Below are 22,425 nucleotides of genomic sequence, written 5' to 3'. Positions count from 1 at the left end.
TGGGATTTATTTGAACAACCCTGACACTAATAAATGTTTTTTACATTTCCATATCTCTTTACCAGGTGAAGCTTTTACAATAAACTATGACTCATGTCATTAAGTAGAATAATTAACTTAACCATGACAGAAACAATCAGTCAAGTTAAAATCCAGAACCAATTAACAGAATGCTTTAAGACAAATCAAGGGTTAAAACAGGGAGATAGTTTGGCACCATCACTATTTAATTTGGTATTGGAATATATAGTGAGGAAATGTAATGTAGACACAAGGAACACAATAGCTTATAAACAAACGCAAATAATGGCGTATGCGGATTATATTATTATGGTATCGAGATCCCTAAGAGCAATGAAGGAGACACACAAAGAAATAAAAACCACAGCAAAAACAACTGGCTTAGAGGTGAATGTAAATAAAACTAAACTGCTGATACAATCTAGAAGGAATCCAAGGCAAACTAGAGAAATTAACATGGAAGGGGACGGGATAGAAATAGTTGAAGACTTCATTTATCTAGGATCGAAATTCCACAAAGATGGAGAGGAAAATCATGAAATAACAAGAAGAATAAAACTAGCGAATAATGCATATTTCTTGTTACTATCAGATATTAGATCGAAGGATATACACCGATCGATTAAAACAAAAATATATAAAACAATGATAAGACTGGTGCTTTATTATGGATGTGAGGGTTTGACGCTAAACAAGAAAGAGGAATCGGTCATCAATTCATTCAAGAGGAAAATCCTAAGACGAATTTATGGACCAATAAAAGAGAATGGGATATGGAGAATAAGATATAATAAAGAGTTATACAAATTATATAAGGAGCCAGAGATCTCAGTGACGATAAAGCTTAAAAGATTGCAATGGGCTGGGCATGTACAGAGAATGGATGAGGAGTGTATCCCAAAGAAAACATTATATAGTACAACAGGCAGCAGGAGACGTGCTGTGAAACCAAGAACTAGATGGACTGGTGCAGCGGAAGATGCGAAGAAGTGAATGGGTGTAAGGAAAAGGAAGAGAGCAGCGCAAGGCAGAGAGGAATGGAGGGGCTTGGTAAGGGAGGTCAAGGCCCGACATCGGGCTGTTGTGCCATAGAAGAAGAATTGTCATGTCAATCAGATATCATATAAAACTGTTCTCTGGAGGAAATAGGGCAGGTTCACTATCAGGATATCTACCTTCATTTATCAGTGGAGAATGAACCAAGTGCTGAAGTCAGTTCCAATATATGGTACCACTATTCTCACACCTAAGGTCTGAAGTTCTCACAGGGGGAAGTATCAAGATTATGGTCTTCTTAGATGTAACATTAAGTAGTTAGACAGGTACTAACGTTTTGGAAGAACCCTGGTACCTGTCTCCATGGCATCACATCTCAGAAGACCATATGCTGATTCTCAAACATGTCCACTAGAAACATGAAATGCTGCTACACAAGCCTGGAACACTTGCTATGGAGCAGCTTTCTAGAGTACAGCTGGAAGAAAATAGCACTACAGAAATATTTTCTACTTCCCATCACAGCACACATCATGCGTACAGGGCACACACTAGATTCATTAGAATAATTATTGCAAACATGATACTAATGAACACCTTAAGACTTCTCATTGTCAATCAAAATCAATGCTCCACATTTTGGTGTTCTGGGTTTAACACCATAAAGTACTTGAAGAACATGGCTGTCTCCATCTTAACTGAATGTTCTTACGATATCTTTATGCTATACAGACAAGTGGCAAAAAAGGGGAAAGTGGAGAGGGGTTACTCAGAGCAAAGGGAGAGAAAAAGGAGATACAGACTGGTCATAACCCAGAAGACCAAATATGAACACTTACTGCTGTAATAACCTGAAAACTCACATAAAAAAATCTGTGGTCATTTATGACCCTGGCATGAATATGAAACAGTAAGTCACCAACCTTACCTGTTTCCTTCACACTTACCTGACTTATGTAAAAAAAATGCCAATAAAATAAGAGGGGAAAGAAAATAAATTGAAAATGAAAATAAAAGATGCTGACAGAAGTATACCTTGAAAATGCTATTCCACTGTTGCCAAATAGTCCAAATTGATTTTCAAAGCATCTCCATTAGGAAGAGCCCGTTTTGCTAGAAAAGAAAGTGCAAATTAGGCCGTACCCTTGCACACAAGCATGAACACTACAAATCCTAATGTTCACCCAGTCTTAAGTATATGACTACAATTTTATCTAAAACGCAAGTGCACTACAACAACGGCAAAGTGTCTGTTTTTAAATGGAAATATTTTGGCATGTCATGAGCAAAAAGACAGGAATATTTCCTTTGTATTGGTGGTCTCGCAGAAAAAAAAAAGCACAGACATACAATTAAGAGAATGTAAAATTCCATAATATAAACCTCTGGGCTTTCAGTTAAATTAGCTGCTGCAGACATAAGCAGGTATGGAAACCAGGAGAAAACGAAGTAAAATAATGTGTAAACAAAACCATTCTCCACATAAGATGGGCAATTCAGTTTTCACTTTTAAATGTGCAATATTTACTTCCTTTGACAGAAATGTATTTTGCTTGCCTGGGGCAAATATATAATGCTTGAAATAAGAGAGTGAACAGTTCTCAAAATTTCTAATGAATAGTTTTCACAGAAAGACACAAATGAACTAGGATACACCTGTTACTTTAATTATTCAAAATCACTGTAGTGTCTTCCAGTACTTTTCTCAAACATCCCAAAAGTTCATAATGTGATATTAACTTCAAATTTTTTTGTTATTCATGTCTATCTTTACAAATATACCAGTTCTCCACAGTACCATCGACACATGCCTTATCTTTACTAAACACATTAGAAATCTGCCAGATGACCTGTACAGCCTGGAAATATAAATTATATATTGCAAGATTACATGCAGGATTCTCGAAGAATACAAAACATTATAAAGCATTGCTGTCTTTTCCACCTTGTGATACATAACCACAGAAATCACAGACATAATTACTTTTCATAGAGCTAAGGGACAAATTCAAAAGCTATGCAGTACCCTTCCAGTCTGTATCAGCAATACCTTTAAACAGCAATTGCAACATCTGGGCTGACGTAACAGCACACTCAGCCATGAGAAGACATGGGCATAGCTGCTCCGTCTGTACTCTGGAACAAGAATTGCCATAGTAACAATTTCATGCCACTTCTCCGCTATTAACATTGGTGTTTAGGGCTCGGAAATGCTCAGGAACTGATATATCAGGTGGTTAAATCAGAAATGTTACAAAAAGTGAGAACTGTAGGTAAAGGTTCAGAATAGGTCTCCTAAAGGCAACTTTGCCTCAGTAAGTGTTGTATTTCTAGGTACTTGATGAATGTGATGTACACTCAACTCTCGATTATCCAGGGGCGGATAAACCGGTTTGCGGCTTAACTGGGGCTTTTTTTTGAGGCTTATATGTTGTTTAATATTCATTCACTTTTGTTTCATATGGTGAGTTATAACACTATTTTCGCATTAGTGTGAACCGAGCTCTGCATTTTTTGGCCCCGTTATGCTAACACAGTGTTCTAGGGTAGGGGTGAAAGAATGCAAGGATTTGTGGAAAGTTTCAAGGACAGATACACCGCCCCAGTTAGTCTCTTTGTATCGATCTTCAAGTGTGTTAGCAAAATGTCAGGGTGTAAAAGGAAGCGTGTTGTGTTAAGTATTCAACAGAAACTTGAAATTATCCATCAGTTTGGAAAAAGAGGTGTAGTTAAACAATTAGCAATGCAATATGGTATTGGAGAACAAACTGTTCGTAATTTGAAAAAACAAAAGAATCAATTAATTTCCTTTGCTTCGTTTTCTAATTCAAGCGGAATGAAGAAGAGTAAAACCATGAAAAAATCAACATATGATCTCGACAAAGCAATGCTGATCTGGTTTAATCAACTAAGGGCACAGGGAACAACAATAACAGGAGCAGTTTCTGCTAAACAAGCAAAATTTTTTTCCGAAGCACTTGAACTATAAGGAAGTTATGACGCTTCTTCCGGTTGGCTAACGCGTTTCAAGCAGCATCATGGAATATGAGAAATTTGTATTCAAGGTGAGAAATTGTCAGGGGACTTATCATCAGTTCAACTTTGCACTAATTTTGATAGTTTCGTGAAAAGTGAAAATCTGCTGCCAGAACAAATCTATAATGCCGATGAAACGGGTCTTTATTGGAAATGCTTGCCAACCAGAACTTTGTCATTTCAAAATGAAAGACAGGCTCCAGGTCACAAATCCAGTAAGGAGAGATTGACAGTCTTGTGCTGTTCTGATGCATCAGGAACACACAAACTAACACCAGTAGTTATCAGCAAAGCAAAAAGACCACGCTCTTTAAAGGAACAGTAGCTTCAATATTATATTTAAGCATCCTGTTACACTCTACACAATATATGAGAACATGTATTAAAGATAAGCAGCGGCACACACACAGGGAGTCTACACAGAATAATACCTGAACAGTTCTGAAAACAAGAAGTAGCCGCTGCAGCACTATAGACATAGGGCGGGTAACTCTGAGAATTTTAAATTTTAAAGAAATTTTTAAAATTGGAATTGAAGATTTTAAAAGTGCCAGTTTATGAAAATCAAAGTGATGTGTGTAGGTTAATAACGATTTTGTACATATCTGACAGATATCAGCGGGGAAGATTCCAATATATCAAAACCTGATAGCAACGGCGAAATGAACAATTGGGAAGACTAGTGTTTTTTAAATTTTAAACTACGTGCAGTGTAGCAGCTACGTGAGTGTATACACCTGATGATGGCCGTTTGCGGCCGAAACATGTAGTGTAGAAGAAAGCAAGATGAAAGAACTACAATAAATTGTTGCACTTAGGAAGGAGTTTATGTCATATATTGGGTAGCTTCAAGTCTGCCTATCCATTATTTTAAATAGAAAGGAGCTTGTATGAATAGAGAGATATTTAAAGAATGGTTTGATTTTAAATTTGTGCCTCAAGTTCGTGACCATCTGAGAAAGCTGTGCTCCTCATTGGCAATGCACCCTCACATCGTAACAAAAGTCTCCTGAGGACAGATGATGGAAATATTTTTGTGAAATATTTTCTTCCTAATGTTACCGCACTTATCCAACCAACGGATCAAGGAGTTATTATTTCAAGTATGAAGAGAATCTACAGATCAAATTTGCTACAAAAGTACATCGATGAAGGCAATGATCTGACGTGTTTCTGGAAGTCTTTTTCAATGTTAGATACCATATACAAGATTTAAACAGCGTGGTAAACAGTAAAGCCATCTGTATTGAAAAATTCATGGAAGAAACTGATGTCTTTCATCAATAATGAAGATGACGAAATCCATGGATTCACTGGATTCAGTGAAAATGAGATAGCCATAGAATTGACAAAATTAGCTAAGCAAGTTCATGGTGGTGAAGAAGTCAACGAGGAAAATATAAGAGAGTGGTTTGACTGTGACTCATGTGAGCCAGGCTTCGAAATGTTAAGCAGTGATGAAATCGTTAAGTTCAGTGGGGGTGCAGCCAGAAGAGCGGGAAGAAAGTGAGAATGAGGAAGAAGTGGACAGTGCTGCTCTTAATCATTTGGAATCCTTACTAGACTATCTTAAGAGTGAAGAGAACAGTTTATTAAGTGACAAGCTAATATTACGTAGGCTCCGTACGGATATCCATAAAAAGGAAAATGCCGCAAAAAAGCAAATGACAATATTAGATTATTTTAAGTGTTAAGTGTGAATATCTGTAAAAAGTGTTGGATGCTGTTGAACATTGTGATTGAAATAACTAATTCATACTTCACTGTAATATAAAAAAAGAGTATTAAATAGGCCATGAGATGACATAAAAATGAGGTTGAATAAATTTAAATACAGGTATGCCTATAGTATTATGAAGGTACAGTATTACAGTACTACTTTTAATAACATTTGTCTTAACCGGGTTTTCGATTAATTGTGATTTCCATCCCCACCATTATCCCAGATAATTGAGAGCTGAGTGTATCTGGGACTTGTTCCACCATCTACGATCTATGGAATGATGGAATGCATGTCTACCAACCCAACCCTTAGTGCTATATAACTAAAACCTATAAACATTCATGTCCAACCTAACAAGGTCTAGGGATAAGGCATGGGAGTTTTGAAGAAGACTCGGAGATTATGATTACTTTCGTCTATAATCCATTTTTCAAACTGCTTTCTTAAAACTTAACGCAGAGCTTAGAAAGAACTGGTACCATGTCTGTAACAACTGGCAATGAGCAGTTTGACACGCCAGATCTGAGGTTCCTATGGCTGTGAATAATAATATTGGTCTTCTGGGGCTGACACCATGTAGTTTGGTAGATAGGTACCAACGTTTGGAATGAACTTGATGCCTCCATCTTCAGACTTATCCTGAAAACAGAGGTGGCACGTCCTTATGAAATGTTGGTACATATACTTCCAAGGCATTACAGTCCAGAAGGCAATAAGTTCACTCTGATACATACTTCTGTGCCCATGAAGTCCCACTACCTTGTTTTATACTGTGCTTTGTGGTAAAACTGTAATCATAGTCACCTAGCAAAAATATACAAAATAAATATTAAAATCTCCACAGTAAATAAACACAAGACCTAGAAAGAAGTTTATGATACAAAACAATTTAAGAATAGCTCATTAGTCTTTCTGAATAATGCATTTATATTAACAATGCTTTAAATAAACAAGATTCTCTTTTCTGTCCTCTGCAAACAAATAACAGAGAATAGAATTTATATTTAGATATGGTACGAAAGCTGCTGTGGCTTGATTCACTGTTGTACTAAAAGCAGCAGCATTTTTCGTTATCTCAGCCCCCGGTAATAAGTGAAATGTCATTCACATTTCTGCTCTAATCATACATACATTAATACAAATTCTTTCATACCCATACATTGTGAAAACTTCACTGCTAACCATCTGATCTGCCATGGTGAACCTTAGCCATTCTGCAGTATAGAAAGGGGTTGCACGGATGTTATTTCCATTAAACAACACATCTCAACATATTGCTTCATACGGTACATCAGTTAGTTTGAGACTTCATGTTAAAATCCATAATCTACATACCACAAATGCAACATTAAAGTATGTGGAAATTCTAAGTATGTTTACAAATGTTTCAACTATGAGTGGAAGCATGCAACACTTCAACCTTTTTTCCCAGCCTCCATTTTAACCCTTACACTGCTGCGGTCTGAAAAACATGGTGTCCTGGCTGTGATTGACAAAACCTGCACTGTGACTTTAAGAGTTTAAAATCTCAGGTTTCTTTGCACCAATCTCATTCAAACTTGGTGGGTGCATAGAGTCATCTGCTGGGAATGTAATGAAGCATCATTCATTTCAATGGCTGGATTTTTCTGCCTTCTAGCTTAAGAAACGTAAAAGGTTGCATCTGCACAGTGAGTCATGTGAAATGGGTATTTCACAGAGCTAGTAAAAATGGCTTCATATAGTGCGCGGTGCTTTCTATAATAGTTTTAAACGAAGTTGTAGACTTTAGTCAAGATGTGACATAGTGATAAGACTAGGATACCAAATTATGTACTTTTTTGGCCATCTTGGGCAACCCTGATTTAAATGCACTTTTCCCGTGAAAAATACTGAATAATTCAACATTTTTGCAACTTCTGCTGCCTGTTCCCTGTCTGAGGTAAGATAAGTTACATTTTATCACAAATTTTCATACTTTGCACTTATATTATTTACAAAAGATTTATTCAAAAATAATTCAGCACAGAGGGTACTGAGAGTTACTTAACATATTGTGACGTGTTGCGCTATGGAGGACACCCCCTCCCACCCCAGTGGTGACGTAACACAGGATGCTGCCATTGCTACTCAGCAGTAAACAACTCCTGACAGTGTTGCTAGGCTGTTGGCAAACATGGCGTCAGACAACACTGGTACCTATTATGTAACTGTTTTCCTGTTGTCGGGCTGAGGGTTTATAAGGGAACTACACAGCCACCGAAGATGGTTCTCAAGGCAGCAGCCTATGAGTTCAGTTGAGTTACAAGTTAGCCAGCAGTGAGTCAGTCAACCAGTCAGTTATAATACTGCAGACAGCAGTAGTTGTGAGATCGTAAACTGTGTGATTTTAAGAGCGAGTGTGAAATAAAATTCGCTATATCCAATATGGCGTGAAGTTCTTTGTCGCGTTACATACCCAACATGTGACAATTTGATGTCAGAAGTGGGATGCGAACTTAAACACGCCTTAAGTTACTGTTACAAGATGAAGAAACAAGATATGCAGCAAATAATCGACATGCTGGCAAAATTACTCGCCAACCAAGAAAAGGAAGAGGCCGATAGGAAAACCGAGAAGAAAGAAATGGAGGCAAATAGGAAGAAAGACAAAGAGGATATACTAAAAGAGATGAGGGCCTGGAGAGAAAAGTTGGATGCAGAAACAAGAGCAACCCAAGCAAGGATGGCACAACAAGAGGAGGTCCTCATTGCAATACTGGTCAAAGAGACGATGGCCTGCTGAGAAATGGAGGCACGTCCAGAAGAAGAAGAGCCAGCCTCAGTGGACAGGAAACCTGAGGCGGCAGAACTACGAGAGGTACCCCTACAAGACGCCGAAGTAATTCCAGTTGGAGAACCGAAGCAGAAAAAGCATAGGGACCAAAACAAGCGACGAAATATGAAGAATTTGACATGGGATAATTGTGGACCCCAGAAGAAGTTGGCCGTAGCCCGCAGAGGGAACGACCCGCTGTGCGAAAATGGAACGGCAGAAGGTAAATGTCGTTAGGAGAAACCGCACCAGGGCCATGATTCAGCGAGCAACCCAGAGAGTAGGGCCACTCCAGAAGAATTTACAGATGCACCATGAAGGAACAAAGGAACACGGCAAGGGGGCACTACATGGGAGGAAGAGGACAACCACGGACGGCATCTGGAAGTGGAGCCCGGAAGATTGAGCTTTTCTGGGAAGCGAAGGAACACCAAGGACAACCTTATATGAGATATACGGTCCGAAAAACACTTAAACGAATGCCCAAGACTTCCAGCAGGATGCGGAGAATCGTGGATTGGACTTTGTGGAGGGGACAACCCCCTCCAAAACGGAAAAAGAGACCTCAAGTAGAGGAGGAACCAGTAATGTAGAAGAACCGGCCTCCCAAGTAAGAGTGAATGTGCGACGAACGAGTGTGACACAACTGGATCTTCTGGCAACTTAGCAGGAAACCGCTCGAGATGAGCTGGTCTTAAGAGGAGAGTGGTTGTAACGGAAGGAGAATAGTCACTGCAAGTAGCTGAAATAACAGGAGACACAGAAAAGGAACGGGAGTGCACCGTTAGGATATTCGGGACGAACGGAGGGAGCAGTGTGATGTGTTGCACTATGGAGGACACCCCCTCCCTCCCCAGCGGTGATGTAACACGGGATGCCACCGTTGCTACTCAGCAGTAAACAACTCCCGACAGTGTTGCTAGGCTGTCGGCAAACACGGCGTCAGACAACAGTGGTGCCTATCACGTAACTGTTTTCCCGTTGTCCAGGTGAGGGTTTATAAGGGAACTACACAGTTGCCAAAGACAGTTCTCAAGGCAGCAGTCTATGAGTTGAGTTGAGTTGAGTTACGAGTTAGCCAGCAGTGAGTCAGTCAACCAGTCAGTTATAATACTGCAGATAGGAGTAGTGTGAGATTGTAAACTGTGCGATTTTAAGAGCGAGTGTGAAATAAAATTTGCTATATCCAATACGGCATGAAGTTATTTGTCGTGTTATACATCCAACACGTGACAATATTAGCAGCGAAAGGATTAATGGTCTTAATGATCAGCCATGATTTACTGAATATTTTGACTTGTTTGAACATGCTCGGAGGCTTCGTAGGTGCTAATATACACATACACGTATATTCATTAATCTGTGCAAGTAATGACACAAAATGAAAGTAAACAGAAGTCTTAGGTGTTCCTCAAAAATTGACAAGTCGTAAGAAACTAAAACTGTCAAAACTATTCTCTTCAATTTGAAATAAACATTAGATGAATTTACAGCTACAAAGTTACGGCAGAATCTACAGAACAGAAAAGGTACACCATGCCTGAAGGTATAACATCAGTTCATGTTACACACTATCATGCTTTATTATACAGTAAACTCCCTGTTATCCCGCATCCAGGCTTCTGGAATTCTCATCCAACAAGGAAAAATATCAAAGAAAATTTACCATTTTTATAAAGTCATTCAAAAACAAACCTGCACTGTGCAAATATTCACCTACCACACTGTATCCTCCCAGCTGCCACTAACAGCACTACCCATCAACTTTCCTCATGCAGGGGCCGCTAGCAGAATCTGTGACTTAGTTACAGTATACATATATCTCAAATCTTCCACCCACAAATCCGTTGTCTCACATAGGAAGACTCATATGTAAGAATTAAAGTGAAAACATGTCATTTTCACCATTTACTGTGTTTCTGTGTGCATTTTCATCATGCAACTGGCAGATTCATGTAACCAGCACACCACAATCCATAAACACAGTGGGTAACAGGGAATTTACTGTTTTATGAAAACATAAGCATATTATTTTAATTTGTTTATGCACATTCTTACAAGTGACCACTACCATCTATAAACCTATGGGAACAAAAGGATGGTTGTAAGGATATACTGGAGAACTGTATACAGAGAAATTCTTGCAACTCCTTAAATACCATGTGACAAAACTAACCACTCAATGAAGAATGAATACTGGACTACTGACACTTCTTACAAGAGTTAAAAAATCTGAGCGTATGAAACAAAACATTTTGCAATAAGAAGTTATTATTTCCACACCAGAATAAAACAATGGCTTCTCAAACTCTTGCCAGTTTTGGCAACATTTTTTTACAATATAATGCAGTGGGTGTTGGACATAAAAAGTACTGATAATCCCGCAGAATATGTTGATATTTTCCATTCGCTGAATGTGTACTACAGCTTCCGTAACTTCCACTTTTACCCCACATTAGACATTCATCCACCTTATTAACGTAACAAATTAAACAGGTTGGTTGTCAAGAGGGTAATTAATGGTACTGAAGAAGATCCAAAATGTTCCATGGATATTACTATTTATTATTTTAAAAGATCGGACATTTAACAAGGAATCAGTAAACAATTAAATGACTTCCTTATAGCCTTTCACCCAAATGACAGTTTACTACCAGTTTCCATCATCAAATAAAACATATATTCTGTAGAATGTTTACACTTAAGTGTTAATGAACTTACTGAATGCATTTCTTGTCTCAAGACCATGAAATTAAATACTAAAATAATATGAACAATTAATATTGTCCTGCATGTACTTACTGACACATTCTGCACGAAGCATACGTCAGAACTCCACTCCTTTAAATGCAAGCCATGCTTCGTGTCACAAGTTATATTACGATATAAAAGAAACTCATATATATATATATATATATATGTAGCAGATCTTTTGCTTGTGGAATAAATATTTCAAAGTTTTACAGAAAAATAACTTTGAATAAAGTAAACCTTGTGGCCCCCAGTTCTTCTCTAGCAAGTAAAGGCAATCTTATAAACTAGCTTAGCTAAGCTTTCCGCTGGAGGCACTCCCGAGACGGCTAGTTACCTCTCTCAATAACTTTAACCCCTTGTTCTCAAAAGTCAGCGGCTCATCATATCTTCTCCTGGATAAATGGATGTGTCAGGGCCTGGTTGATTGCAATGCGTTTTGACGAGTCCAACATCAGGATTCTCTCCAGGAGGTCCTTGAGCTGATTAACTTTCCTGGCTTGATCTTCTGGAAGGTTCTGGTTACCGATCAGCTCGGACAGCAGATCTCGGGATGGGTTCAACGTTGACATTACTACTACTTTCTCCTGCAACAATGACACTCCACGATTACACATTAAGATTGCTTTCTTCATGGGTGTGTACCAAAGAGCATAGCATTCAGGTGGATCACAAAATCACTGTATTAAAACAAAATTTAAATATAACAAAAAATGTTTAAAATGCGTGGAAATTCATGTGAGCTATACCATCACTAAAAATGTACTGGCGGATTTTGCCACTGTAGTTATTTAAATGTTCCGGAAGAGGTATAAATGCACACCAAATCTTTCAGATCTGAAGTGAATAAGCAAAGCAAATGAGATCAGCAATTTCCATGAAGGTGAATATTAAAACCCCTGGGGTCGACCCAGCCTCTAACAGAAATGAGTACCAGGAATATTCTTGGGGGTAAAGGGCGGCCAGCACATAGGGCTAACAACCTTACTGCCATCTATGAGCTGACTGTCTAGAAAATGTGGGAACCTCAACACAACCCTATGGGCCTCCACAGCATGTTACAGGGATACATTTACTTCTTTTTTTTAATATTGAAACTGTGGTCTTCTGGGATGTGATGCCAACAACAGAAATTTCTAGCGCAAAAAGTAGGAAATTGATCCTGAATGGTTAAACCAAAGTTACACATTTACTAACACATGGATCTCTACTTCCCTTATTCAAAATACAAAAACATCCAACATTAAGAATATACCGAATCTGAGAAGCTCTAACAACCATAGTTCATGAAAACTGTAACAACTAACAACAGAGATTACTCGGGATTGCTGGGTTTCTGGACTTTGTCCATCGTACAGTATTCTAAAGAAAATATTGTGTCAGAAACTGGATCTGTTTCCATCCTCAGGTTGGGGTTGGGGACACCTACTCTGATGGGCCTGTTAGGAAAAGCTAACCTAGGACCAGTGATTGAGGTTGGCTATTTCTAACGGACCCAACAGAGCAGTGTCTCCCACCTCTTTACCAGGAGATGGAAACAGATCCAGTTTCCAAAATGTTTTGCTCTTTAGAATACCAGACGCTGGACAAAGTCCAAAAACCCAGTAATCCCAAGTGTTATACACCATTTTCAGAACCCTTCAAAATCTGATATAAAGACCACTGTCTGTGGATTTACGAGGGTTGGAACTTTAATAGTGGCAACACTGCTGTACAGACGCCATGCAACAGAACCAAATAATGTCGCTTATACCACACGTTAGGTACATACCTACCTTACCTCAGAGCAAATGCTCTCTCCCTTCCCACATCACGCGCATGCGCGGTGACGAGAAGAACAGAGCCTCGTGTTAGCTGGCGGTCAGCGGCCTCCGTAGTCTAGAGGTAACGTTCCCACCTCATGACTCGTAGTACGCGGGTTCAAATACCCGGTGGAGGTCGTCGAATTTTTAAGGGCACAAAAATTCAGGGAACAAGTCCTCCGGGAGGGACTTTAAGCCGTGGGTCCCGTGTCGTAGCTTTACGGCACGTAAAAGAACCTCATATCTCCAAAGGAGGTCACTGAGCCAAATTAACGGACGTTTCCTGCCCAACAGCAGTCTCTAATACCTCTGGTAGATGGGGGAAGCATTATAGATGAGAGCCGGTCTCGCTGGCTGGGCGGGACTGATGGTAAGCACCACTACCGGTAGGATATAGACTGGTAGAAATCATAGAGGGAAGTACAATGGACCAATACAGGTCTCAGTGCATGGGGAAACCCACCCTCTCCAATAACTAACTAACTAACTAACTAACTAACTAACTAACTAACTAACTCGCTGGCGGTCTAATGTAGGGTTGTCACACTGTCTTTGAAAGAGGAACAACGGAGCTGGTTAAAGACTGAATGTTCCAGAGGCCGTACAGCACGATAGTGTCATCAAGGTCTTCAAGAGGCTTGCGGGGAATCTACATTGCCTTACACAACAGTGGCAAGGAGGATAGAAGCCTTCAATGAGGGACGCCAAAATGTGGCAGACATGCATCGGCCAGATTGTCCTAATGTCAGTGAAGAAGAAGTGTATGCTCTTTCCGCGTTACTGGAGAGTGATCCCTAACAGCAGACTGTCAATGGGCAATATTACTGTTCATTTTTTGAACATAACCTGTGACCAACTTTGAGAAAGAAGCAGCGACACTTTCTGCAGAACCCACCCATCTTTTGCAGGACAATGCTCAGCTGCATGCAGCACAACCTGTGGCTGCTTTGTTCAATCGATGGGGCTGGGAAGTGCTGTACCATCCACCATACTCCCCGGACTTAAGTCCTTGTGACTTCGACTTGATTCCTAAAATGAAGGAACCACTTCTTGACATTCGCTTCAGAACTGTTCCAGAGATTCTTCAGGCAGTAGACCGCTCCATTCCAACTATCAACATAACAGGCGCTGCTAAAGGTATCCTACGACTTCCACATCGCTGGCAATGGGTTGTACACAATGCTGGTGACTACAGTGAAGGACAGTAGAACTTCGAAACATGCATCTATTTTGTATCAGTGTAAATAAATAGTTGCTGCTATTAAAGTTCCAACCCTCGTATCTACTGGTAGAAGTAGTGCTACTTCCAACTGGCACGTGCAGCACTTTGATAGTGCAATGTGCCATCATAATCTTATGCTCACACAACAAACCTATTTATGATAGCATCCACTGAAATCACAGAGCGAAACACTTACTCTTTCAGTTACTTTATCGACTTCATGATATAAGAAATTGCAGTTGCTGTCAAAATGTTGTTCCTTGAAAGATCCTTTCCTTATAATTTTGTTTGGCATCTTCCCTTTTAAGTCCATGAAAAATTTCAACATCTGAAAGCACACATCAACAATTTAATTCTCTGAAGCATGAAATTCATCTAGATAACATTTATAAATTAAGTCCTGACCTCTCAGATTTTCTAAAACAATCAAAATAAAAAAATGGTATTCTAGTCCCCAAAGGCAGAGAATAAAGCAAATATAGAATTATAAAATGATTTGACAACACTGTCCAGTGTGATTCAGTATATATTTACATAGTGTCTTTACGTGTTTCGGTCAGTTGTGAAAATATCTTCAGAAGGTAATAACGTGTTAACACTTTGCTGACCGCGCACACATTCGTACATTTTTCGCTTTTAAACATGGCGGACCGGTAGCGTATTAATATGTTTTTAGAACATGGTAAGTTGCAACACAATATACATAGCTTTGGCGCCACCTATATTGCATGCAACTGCCTGCAGATGCGTGATAAGACTCTGGAATGTTTAGTTAGCAGTCAGTAACTTGACCTCGCTGTTTACTTAACCGATTATAAAGGAAAATGCTTTGCTTTCTTCAAGCTGTGTGTATCAGCCAGTAGCTAGTGGAGAGAATGGATCAAGGACAAATTCTCCTCCGATGACCTAGCTGACCTGCCTTGTGAGACGTGTAGTAATGGATTGTCATTCAGACAGCAACAGTGACGGGGGACAACAAAGAATTGTGGCCACAGACAGTAAAAGTGACAGTAGCTCCGACGATAATGCGGGTAATAACATTGCACGTAGTAACATTGCGGGGACAGCAAAAAATCTAAACCCTGATTCAAAATTGAAATACAAAGCATTTCTGATGAATGTGGCAAAGGCCTGGACTACAGTCCAGATGGTGGTGGCAGAACCAGGGTCACACAAAGACTTAGTACGACTGGGCCCATAACTCCCACCCCACGAAGGCCTCATGTGGACCCCCCAGGGCGACTCTCGAGTGATATGCCGAAAAATACCCTCATGAAAATTGTGAAGAGCGAACACTCCAAAGGGAAGAATCCTTCTAGGCAATACCGTGTTTGCACAATTCACAAAAAAAGGAGTATGTCTACATCTGCAAGTTCTGTGTAATGCCACTTCACAAAGGGGAATGTTTCCAAAAATATCACACCCTCAAGCACTTCTAGGAGCATTGGTAAGTGTTCTCCAAAAGTTTTAGTTCAAAAAATTAATTAGGAGATTTTATATTAATTTTTAAAGTAAACAGTGCACAAGTTAGGGTAGTATGTTTAAAAATGCCGGTCCCCAGGGTGATTTAAATATTTAAATCGCCAGTCTGCGAAGTGTTAAGGAACTACTATTACATATATCACAGTACATAAGTTTATAGTTTTGTATGAAGATTTTTAATTAAGTTAATGGGTGTTTAATTTAAAAATAAATTATTAATATTCTTAATATTTAAAATCTTGAAATGCTGAGGTTTGGTGTCTCTGTGCCTCTTCTGCAAAAATGGGAGATTGCCATGTTATTTGGCGTCCTCTGAGGTCTAGACAGTGTTTCTCTTTTCATTGTGTACTGAGGCACTATTGCCAAATCATTTTATAATAATTAACTAGTGTGACAGACCAGAATGAATAAAATTAAACAAATATATAATCCTTCAAAATACATTTTTCTATTTCCAAATAAATCCCATACAGTTTATTTACCATAGAATTTAATATCTGAAAAATATCAACTTATCAAACAAAAACATTGTTCTCTTGAGAAAATATTCTGACCATTTAACTAAAAATGAAAATACTGAGCCTGACTAAATAACTGTTCTGAAGTTGACAAATTCCAGTGAATCTATTCAATTAGGCGGTCACTGTTCATAATGCTGCCCCTACTACTTCCTGCAAAATACATTCAAGTGTTATACACGATGTAAAGAAATGAAGTGGAAAGTTAATACAAACAGACGCTCAAGTTCACGTTGAAATGTACAGCTGCAAAAATATATTGTAAAGAGAAATAAGGAGAATTTCAGGCAGTGTTTGCAACATGTACACATCAACACCAGTAAAATGAATAAAATTTTGTACAATAAATCTTAAGTACGGCAAATATGATTTCATCTTCTATGACTGCGAGGTCCTGGCTGAATTAAAATTTCATTGCTTGGGAACCTGTTTCATGAGGCCCCATTAAGGTCCTGCGTTTCATTCAAAAGGCTAAACTTTTGAAAGAACATATACACACAACAGATCATAGTGGCTGCAATGTAAGATTATTTAATCTAATGCCCATAGTGTACATCAGATGGTTGTGGCACTGGAGACATTTAAAAGAGCAGTGCTTTAATCTGTGCTATTCTAAGTATCATTCATTGTTCCCTAATTTTTACATTACTGCTCCTCAATGTAAGATTTTCTGCTCTGTAACATACAATTTCAATGGCCATAATGTGTTGAAATCTCCACATACAAGATTTTTCTCAATTTAGTATTCAAATCCATCACTCCCCAACGAAACCTTAAATCAGGGTTACATTGTGATGTAATTTCTATTGGATATGATGTAAGATAACACTATACTATGCACAGGCACTATTACAAAATTTTATGAAATGTCAATATCATCTTACCTGATTATTGGTTTTTCCAGAAAACATTATTTTCCCAGTATACAATTCATAAATGGTGCAACCCGCTGACCACATGTCAATACCAAAATCATATGGAATGCCTAAAACTGAAAACAGCATGTTACCTTAACAGCCACTTTACTGATGGTGTAAGGTATCCTACCCTGAAATCCTACATGGAGTACAGAACATCGTCTTAATGAACAAATGAGCAAACATTAAACAAAGGCTTCAATATAATGCTTACGTCTTGCAACTATACATCCACACTTAATCACAACACATTTTGTAAATTCAGTTGCTGACGTCACTTTGAGTGCCACTTGTATGATCTGATGACATGACAGTAAGATTCATAATGCAAATGGCAGTCATTTAACAACTGTGATTTACAAGAAACTGAAGGTGGCTAGCCAAGCCAAAACATGCCTGCAAGTCAAGTTACAAAAATCAAATTGCAAAAAAATGTAAGACTGACAATTTCAAGGAAAAGATATAAAACATAAAATACCAGATTAAGATGAGGACAAGTTCAATGATCACTGAATTAGTTGCTTTACAAATAGGAGTTGATTTCTGATTAAGATTATTCTTTTTGACTATGTCCATTGGCCTAGTTTCTTTGTAAGCCTCTACTTTTCAAAAACTGGCTCCATTTCCATCCAGTGAACAAATTACCTACTTTGTTCGGTACTTAAAAAGAGCTCTCCTCAAACCATGGAGCAACTCTACCCGAAGAGGGATATCCGGAAAGTAAAGATACAAGTCCGGTAAGAATGCAAGGGACATTATTTTTTCCAGAAATGGCAGTGCTGCCATGTGAGATAGGAACAGTATGACACAGCTGAGTTCACTGGCCACAGTCATGGCAACGCTGTGCTCGCAGTGTGCTTTCAAACTGGCAGTGTAGATTCAAAATCCCGCCAAATGTAAGGTTCGTGCAGTAATTTGATTTCTTCACGTGAAAGGAGAAACTGCTGCTGATATTTATCACCAACTTGTTTCCGTTTACGGCGAAGATGTTATGAACAGGCAAAATGGCATTGTCAAATTGAAATGGGGAGAAGTGATGTTCACGGTTAAATAAGGAGTGGAAGGCCATCTGTTGTCACCAGTGAAATCATCTAAAAAATTGATGAAAGCATTTGTGCTGACAGATGTTTTATCATCAAGAACTTCATCAACAAAGTCCAGAAGTGTCGAGAACTGTTCTCCATGGCCAAGAGAGCTGGTGGGAGATTTCAAGGATGCTGGAATAAAAAATATCATTCCCAGGCTCACTAAGTGCATTGCAATCCATGGTGCCTATTTTGAAAAGTAAATAAAGGTGTGTTTTATAAGTGCTACAAGTGAATAAAAGAAAACTTCACAAATATTTTCTGGGCTTTCTATCTTTACTTTCTGGATATTCCCAACAGCAGATTTTCTGTTTCCCCAACAAAGGAAACACAACCAGGTTTTAAAATAAAGTAACTAAAACAAGTTTGGGATGATGGACAAAACCCAAAAGAACAGTGTCTCATGCCATTATCGAAAAACTCTGAATAAAGTTGCTAATGCTTAACACATACACACTGAAATTAAGCAACATACTGTTATGCAAACTTACTTATTTCTGGGGCTCTGTAGAAACGACTCACTAAATATGGGGTGATCTCATTTTCAGCCACATGTGATGCAGAACCAAAATCACAAAGTTTGAGAACAAGTTTACTCTCACTGACCTACAGTTCAAAGAATAAAACATGTATCAGGAACACACGTCAGTCTACATAAAGTTAGCAATCATACCAAATGAGCAGATTAAGTAAAGTAAAGTAAAGGTATCCCTGTAACAGGGTGTGGAGGCCCATAGGGTTGTGAGACGTTGAGGTTCCCATATTTTCTAGACAATCGGCTCATAGATGGCGGTAAGGTTGTCAGCCTTACGCACCGGCCACCCTTTACCCCCAGGATGATTCCTGGTACTCATTTCTGTTAGAGGCTGAGTCGACCCCAGGGCCACAGTGCAACTGGAAGGATTAGGCCAATTGAGAAAAATCCAGTGACCTCATCGGGATTCAATCCCACGACCTTCTGGCTTGTAGCATAGTACCTTAACCAACTACGCTACCGCGTGCCCCCAAATGAGCAGAATAACCACTATTATATGTTGTGTAAAGTTCCCTATATAGAGAATAACTGAGAAATACCTCATATATAATTTTTTAAACAGGTTATGTACAATATAGTATAATTATAGTCCTTCACTCTAACAATTAATAAAGTCCATAATAATGCATTTGGGAAAAAATTTCATTATATTCATGATAAACGTGGTGCTATCAAAAAGTTCCTGAAATTTGAATTTTGCGCGCAAACGGTTATGAGCACATTGAAATAGCGCTAGCTGTCTCCCCACACACCCTTCTTGAATCAGTGTGGAAAGCGGCGTTGAGGTGAGTGGCAGGGTTTATTGTTGGTGAACATATTTCCATTGTTGTGTTTCCGTGAGTTTGCGGTTTTGCAATGACTGACCTGAGAGAGCAGCGTGTCTGTATAAAGTTTTGTTTTAAACTTGGAAAAACCACTGCAGATACGCACCAAATGTTGAAGCAAGCTTTTAGTGACAACAGTTTAGGCCAGACACAACCTTACGACTGGTATAAGCATTTCAAAAATGGCCAAACATCAACTGGTGATGATGATCGTTTGGGACGGCCGTCAACTGGCACCATACCAGAAAATGTCATGAAAGTTAGGATCTGATTCTGCAAGATCATAGACTGACCATCCAAGACCTCTGTAACACCTTGGGACTAAGTTATCGTACATGTCAATGAATTTTGTCAGAGGAACTGAACATGAGGAGGATTGCGGCAAAGTTTCTGCCACGACTGCTGCAAAATGAACAGAAGGAGCATTGCTTGGAAGTCTGCAGGGAACTTCAACAACAGCTTCAAGAGGATCCAAATTTTCTTTCGAAAGTTGTTACTGGAGACAAAAGTTGGGTTTATAGGTACGACCCCGAAAGCAAGCAGCAATCGTCGCAATGGAAGAGCCTTCTTCACCTTGGCCAAAAGAAGTTCGACAAGTCAAGAGCAACATTTAGTTCATGTTGATCTGTTTTTTTGATATTGACAGGATTGTTCATAAGCAGTTCATCCCTCCTAGTCAGACAGTCAATAAAGACTTCTATCGCGATGTTCTAAGGTGTCTGAGGGAGGACATGAAGAGAAAACATCCAGAGAAGTGGCGCACGAACAACTGGGTACTCTACCATGACAACACACGACCACATACAGCTTACATTGTGCAGGAAGTTTTGGCTAAAAACAAGATGGCAGTTGTTCCCCACCCACCGTACTCGCCAGACTTATCTCCATGCGACTTCTTTCTCTTCCCCAAGATGAAAATCAAGTTGAAGGGCCGAAGATTTGATACAGCTGAGGAAATTCAAGCGGAAACGCAGACGGTACTAAACACCCTAACAAAGAAAGACTTCTAGGATGCATTTCAAAAGTGGCAGAAATGCGAGGATTGGCGTATGCGCTCACTTTGAACGTGATGGTGCAGAATAAGATCTGGGTAAGATGTATAGTTTTTATTAATATATTTTGGGAACTTTTGGATACCACCACGTAAAATGTATAACTAATTAAGATTAATGACTTTTATTTTATATATTTACTAATATGGTGAATAACAACATTCAAAGAAACCAGCAGAAAGAGGCAGCAGTTGTTGCCTGCACACAAGCTGCAATTGTCAATAAAACTACCAACTCGATCCAAAATCTTTGGTTTAGAAAGCAGTAACATAGATGATTAAGGCACTATGCTACAAGCCAGAAGGTCACAGGTTCAATTCTCAATGAAGTCATTGGATTTTTCAACTGACCTAATCCTTCCAGCCACACTATCGCCCTTGGGTCGAGTCAGCCTATAACAGAAATTAATACCACGAATCTTTATGGGGGTAAAGGGTGTACGGCTGGTGTGTAAGGCTGAAAATCTCACCACCATCTGTGAGCCGACTGTTTACAAAATGTGTGAGCCTTGACGTCTCATAATCCAATGGCCTCCACGACCTGTTACAGGGATAGCTTTACCTTCATCTTACCAACTCCTCACCTTGACACATTATACAACCCCCTCCCCCAGTGCTATCAATTTCAAAACTACAAGAAACTGTGCTACATGTACAGTTATGCTGGAAAACATTGAAACACTATGCAGAAATGGACTTACACCTCAAAAAACGAATATCAAGGCAAATGAGATATATAAATTTATCCCTGTGAGGAGAGTATACATGAATACTAACCAAAATGTTATCGGGCTTGATGTCAGCATGAAGAATATTAGCCTTCTTTAATAATTTCAAAGCCAGAAACAGCTGCTGACTGTATGACCTCACTGCTTTCACATGCAGTCCAACATCTTTCCCATATTTCTTCAAAACCTGTAACCAAACACAGCCATTAGACACGGACAGAAACAAATACCAATCTGTTCATTAAGAACAACATACAAGGTCGAGGAAATAAGCTTCAAGACTCCTTTTAATTTCACGCTGGGAGATCTGGCAATGCTGTTACCTGGAATGTTAGGCAACACAAGAAGACAGAGCTCATATGGAAAGTGTGGATAAGCTGTGTTCAGTATTCACTGAATAGTAGATCATTAGATCACTGTGTCATGAAACTTTGTCCAGACATGAAAATGGAGAGTACTATGGAACAGAGAGTGAATGCAAAATTTTGTGTTAACCTTTAACGACCGCATGTTATATATATGGCGAAAGCAGCACCCCAAGCTGGTCAAATGTTATATATATATATATATATATTGTAACGTGTCTGGAATCCAGAAGAGTCACTTCTATGGAAACGCTAGAATAGACCGTTGCATAGGAAACAACAATCGCTCCATTGTAGTTCTAACAGGAGTCTCCATGGTTATAACAGAGGGTTCGTTGCATAGCAGCGACCAAGGTTATATAGCGGGGTTGAATGCATTCGCACAGTCAGTCTTAGAACAACCGCCAGAGAAGACAGTCCAGTATCAGCCGAGATATTGTAAGCAGTAATTGTAACACTGCAAGTGATGACAATTGTAAAGCGCGTGAGTGTATAAGTGAAGAACAATAAAGGTTCTACAGAATCTGAGACCCACAGGAATTTATTTGTAGCGTGACACACAAAGCACGCCACAA

General features: G+C 39.1%; 1 protein-coding gene across 4 annotated transcripts in view; it reads right to left on the bottom strand.

The window, feature by feature from the left end:
• Positions 1-831: 831 nt before the first annotated feature.
• The window catches only part of LOC111864193 (serine/threonine-protein kinase PRP4 homolog), a 49,975-nt gene continuing 28,381 nt past the window's right edge, over positions 832-22,425 (bottom strand). For 2 of the 4 annotated variants that reach the window (XM_023851262.2, XM_023851260.2), the window contains 5 exons: positions 21,535-21,672; positions 18,839-18,953; positions 17,230-17,336; positions 14,542-14,673; positions 11,115-11,908 (listed from right to left, as the gene is read on the bottom strand). In XM_023851262.2, the coding sequence (XP_023707030.1) occupies positions 11,705-11,908; positions 14,542-14,673; positions 17,230-17,336; positions 18,839-18,953; positions 21,535-21,672 (696 nt within the window). In that variant the 3' untranslated portion in view covers positions 11,115-11,704. Of the gene's footprint in view, positions 3,154-11,114; positions 11,909-14,541; positions 14,674-17,229; positions 17,337-18,838; positions 18,954-21,534; positions 21,673-22,425 lie in introns of those variants that run through there. The other 2 variants (XR_002842747.2, XM_023851261.2) reach the window with 2 other exon arrangements.

This window comes from Cryptotermes secundus, unplaced genomic scaffold (genome assembly GCF_002891405.2).
Source record: "Cryptotermes secundus unplaced genomic scaffold, Csec_1.0 scaffold2547, whole genome shotgun sequence".
In the NCBI taxonomy this organism is placed as follows: Eukaryota; Metazoa; Arthropoda; class Insecta; order Blattodea; family Kalotermitidae; genus Cryptotermes; species Cryptotermes secundus.
Note: the sequence above shows the minus strand (reverse complement) of the source record. Positions and strands in the feature narration are given on the sequence as shown.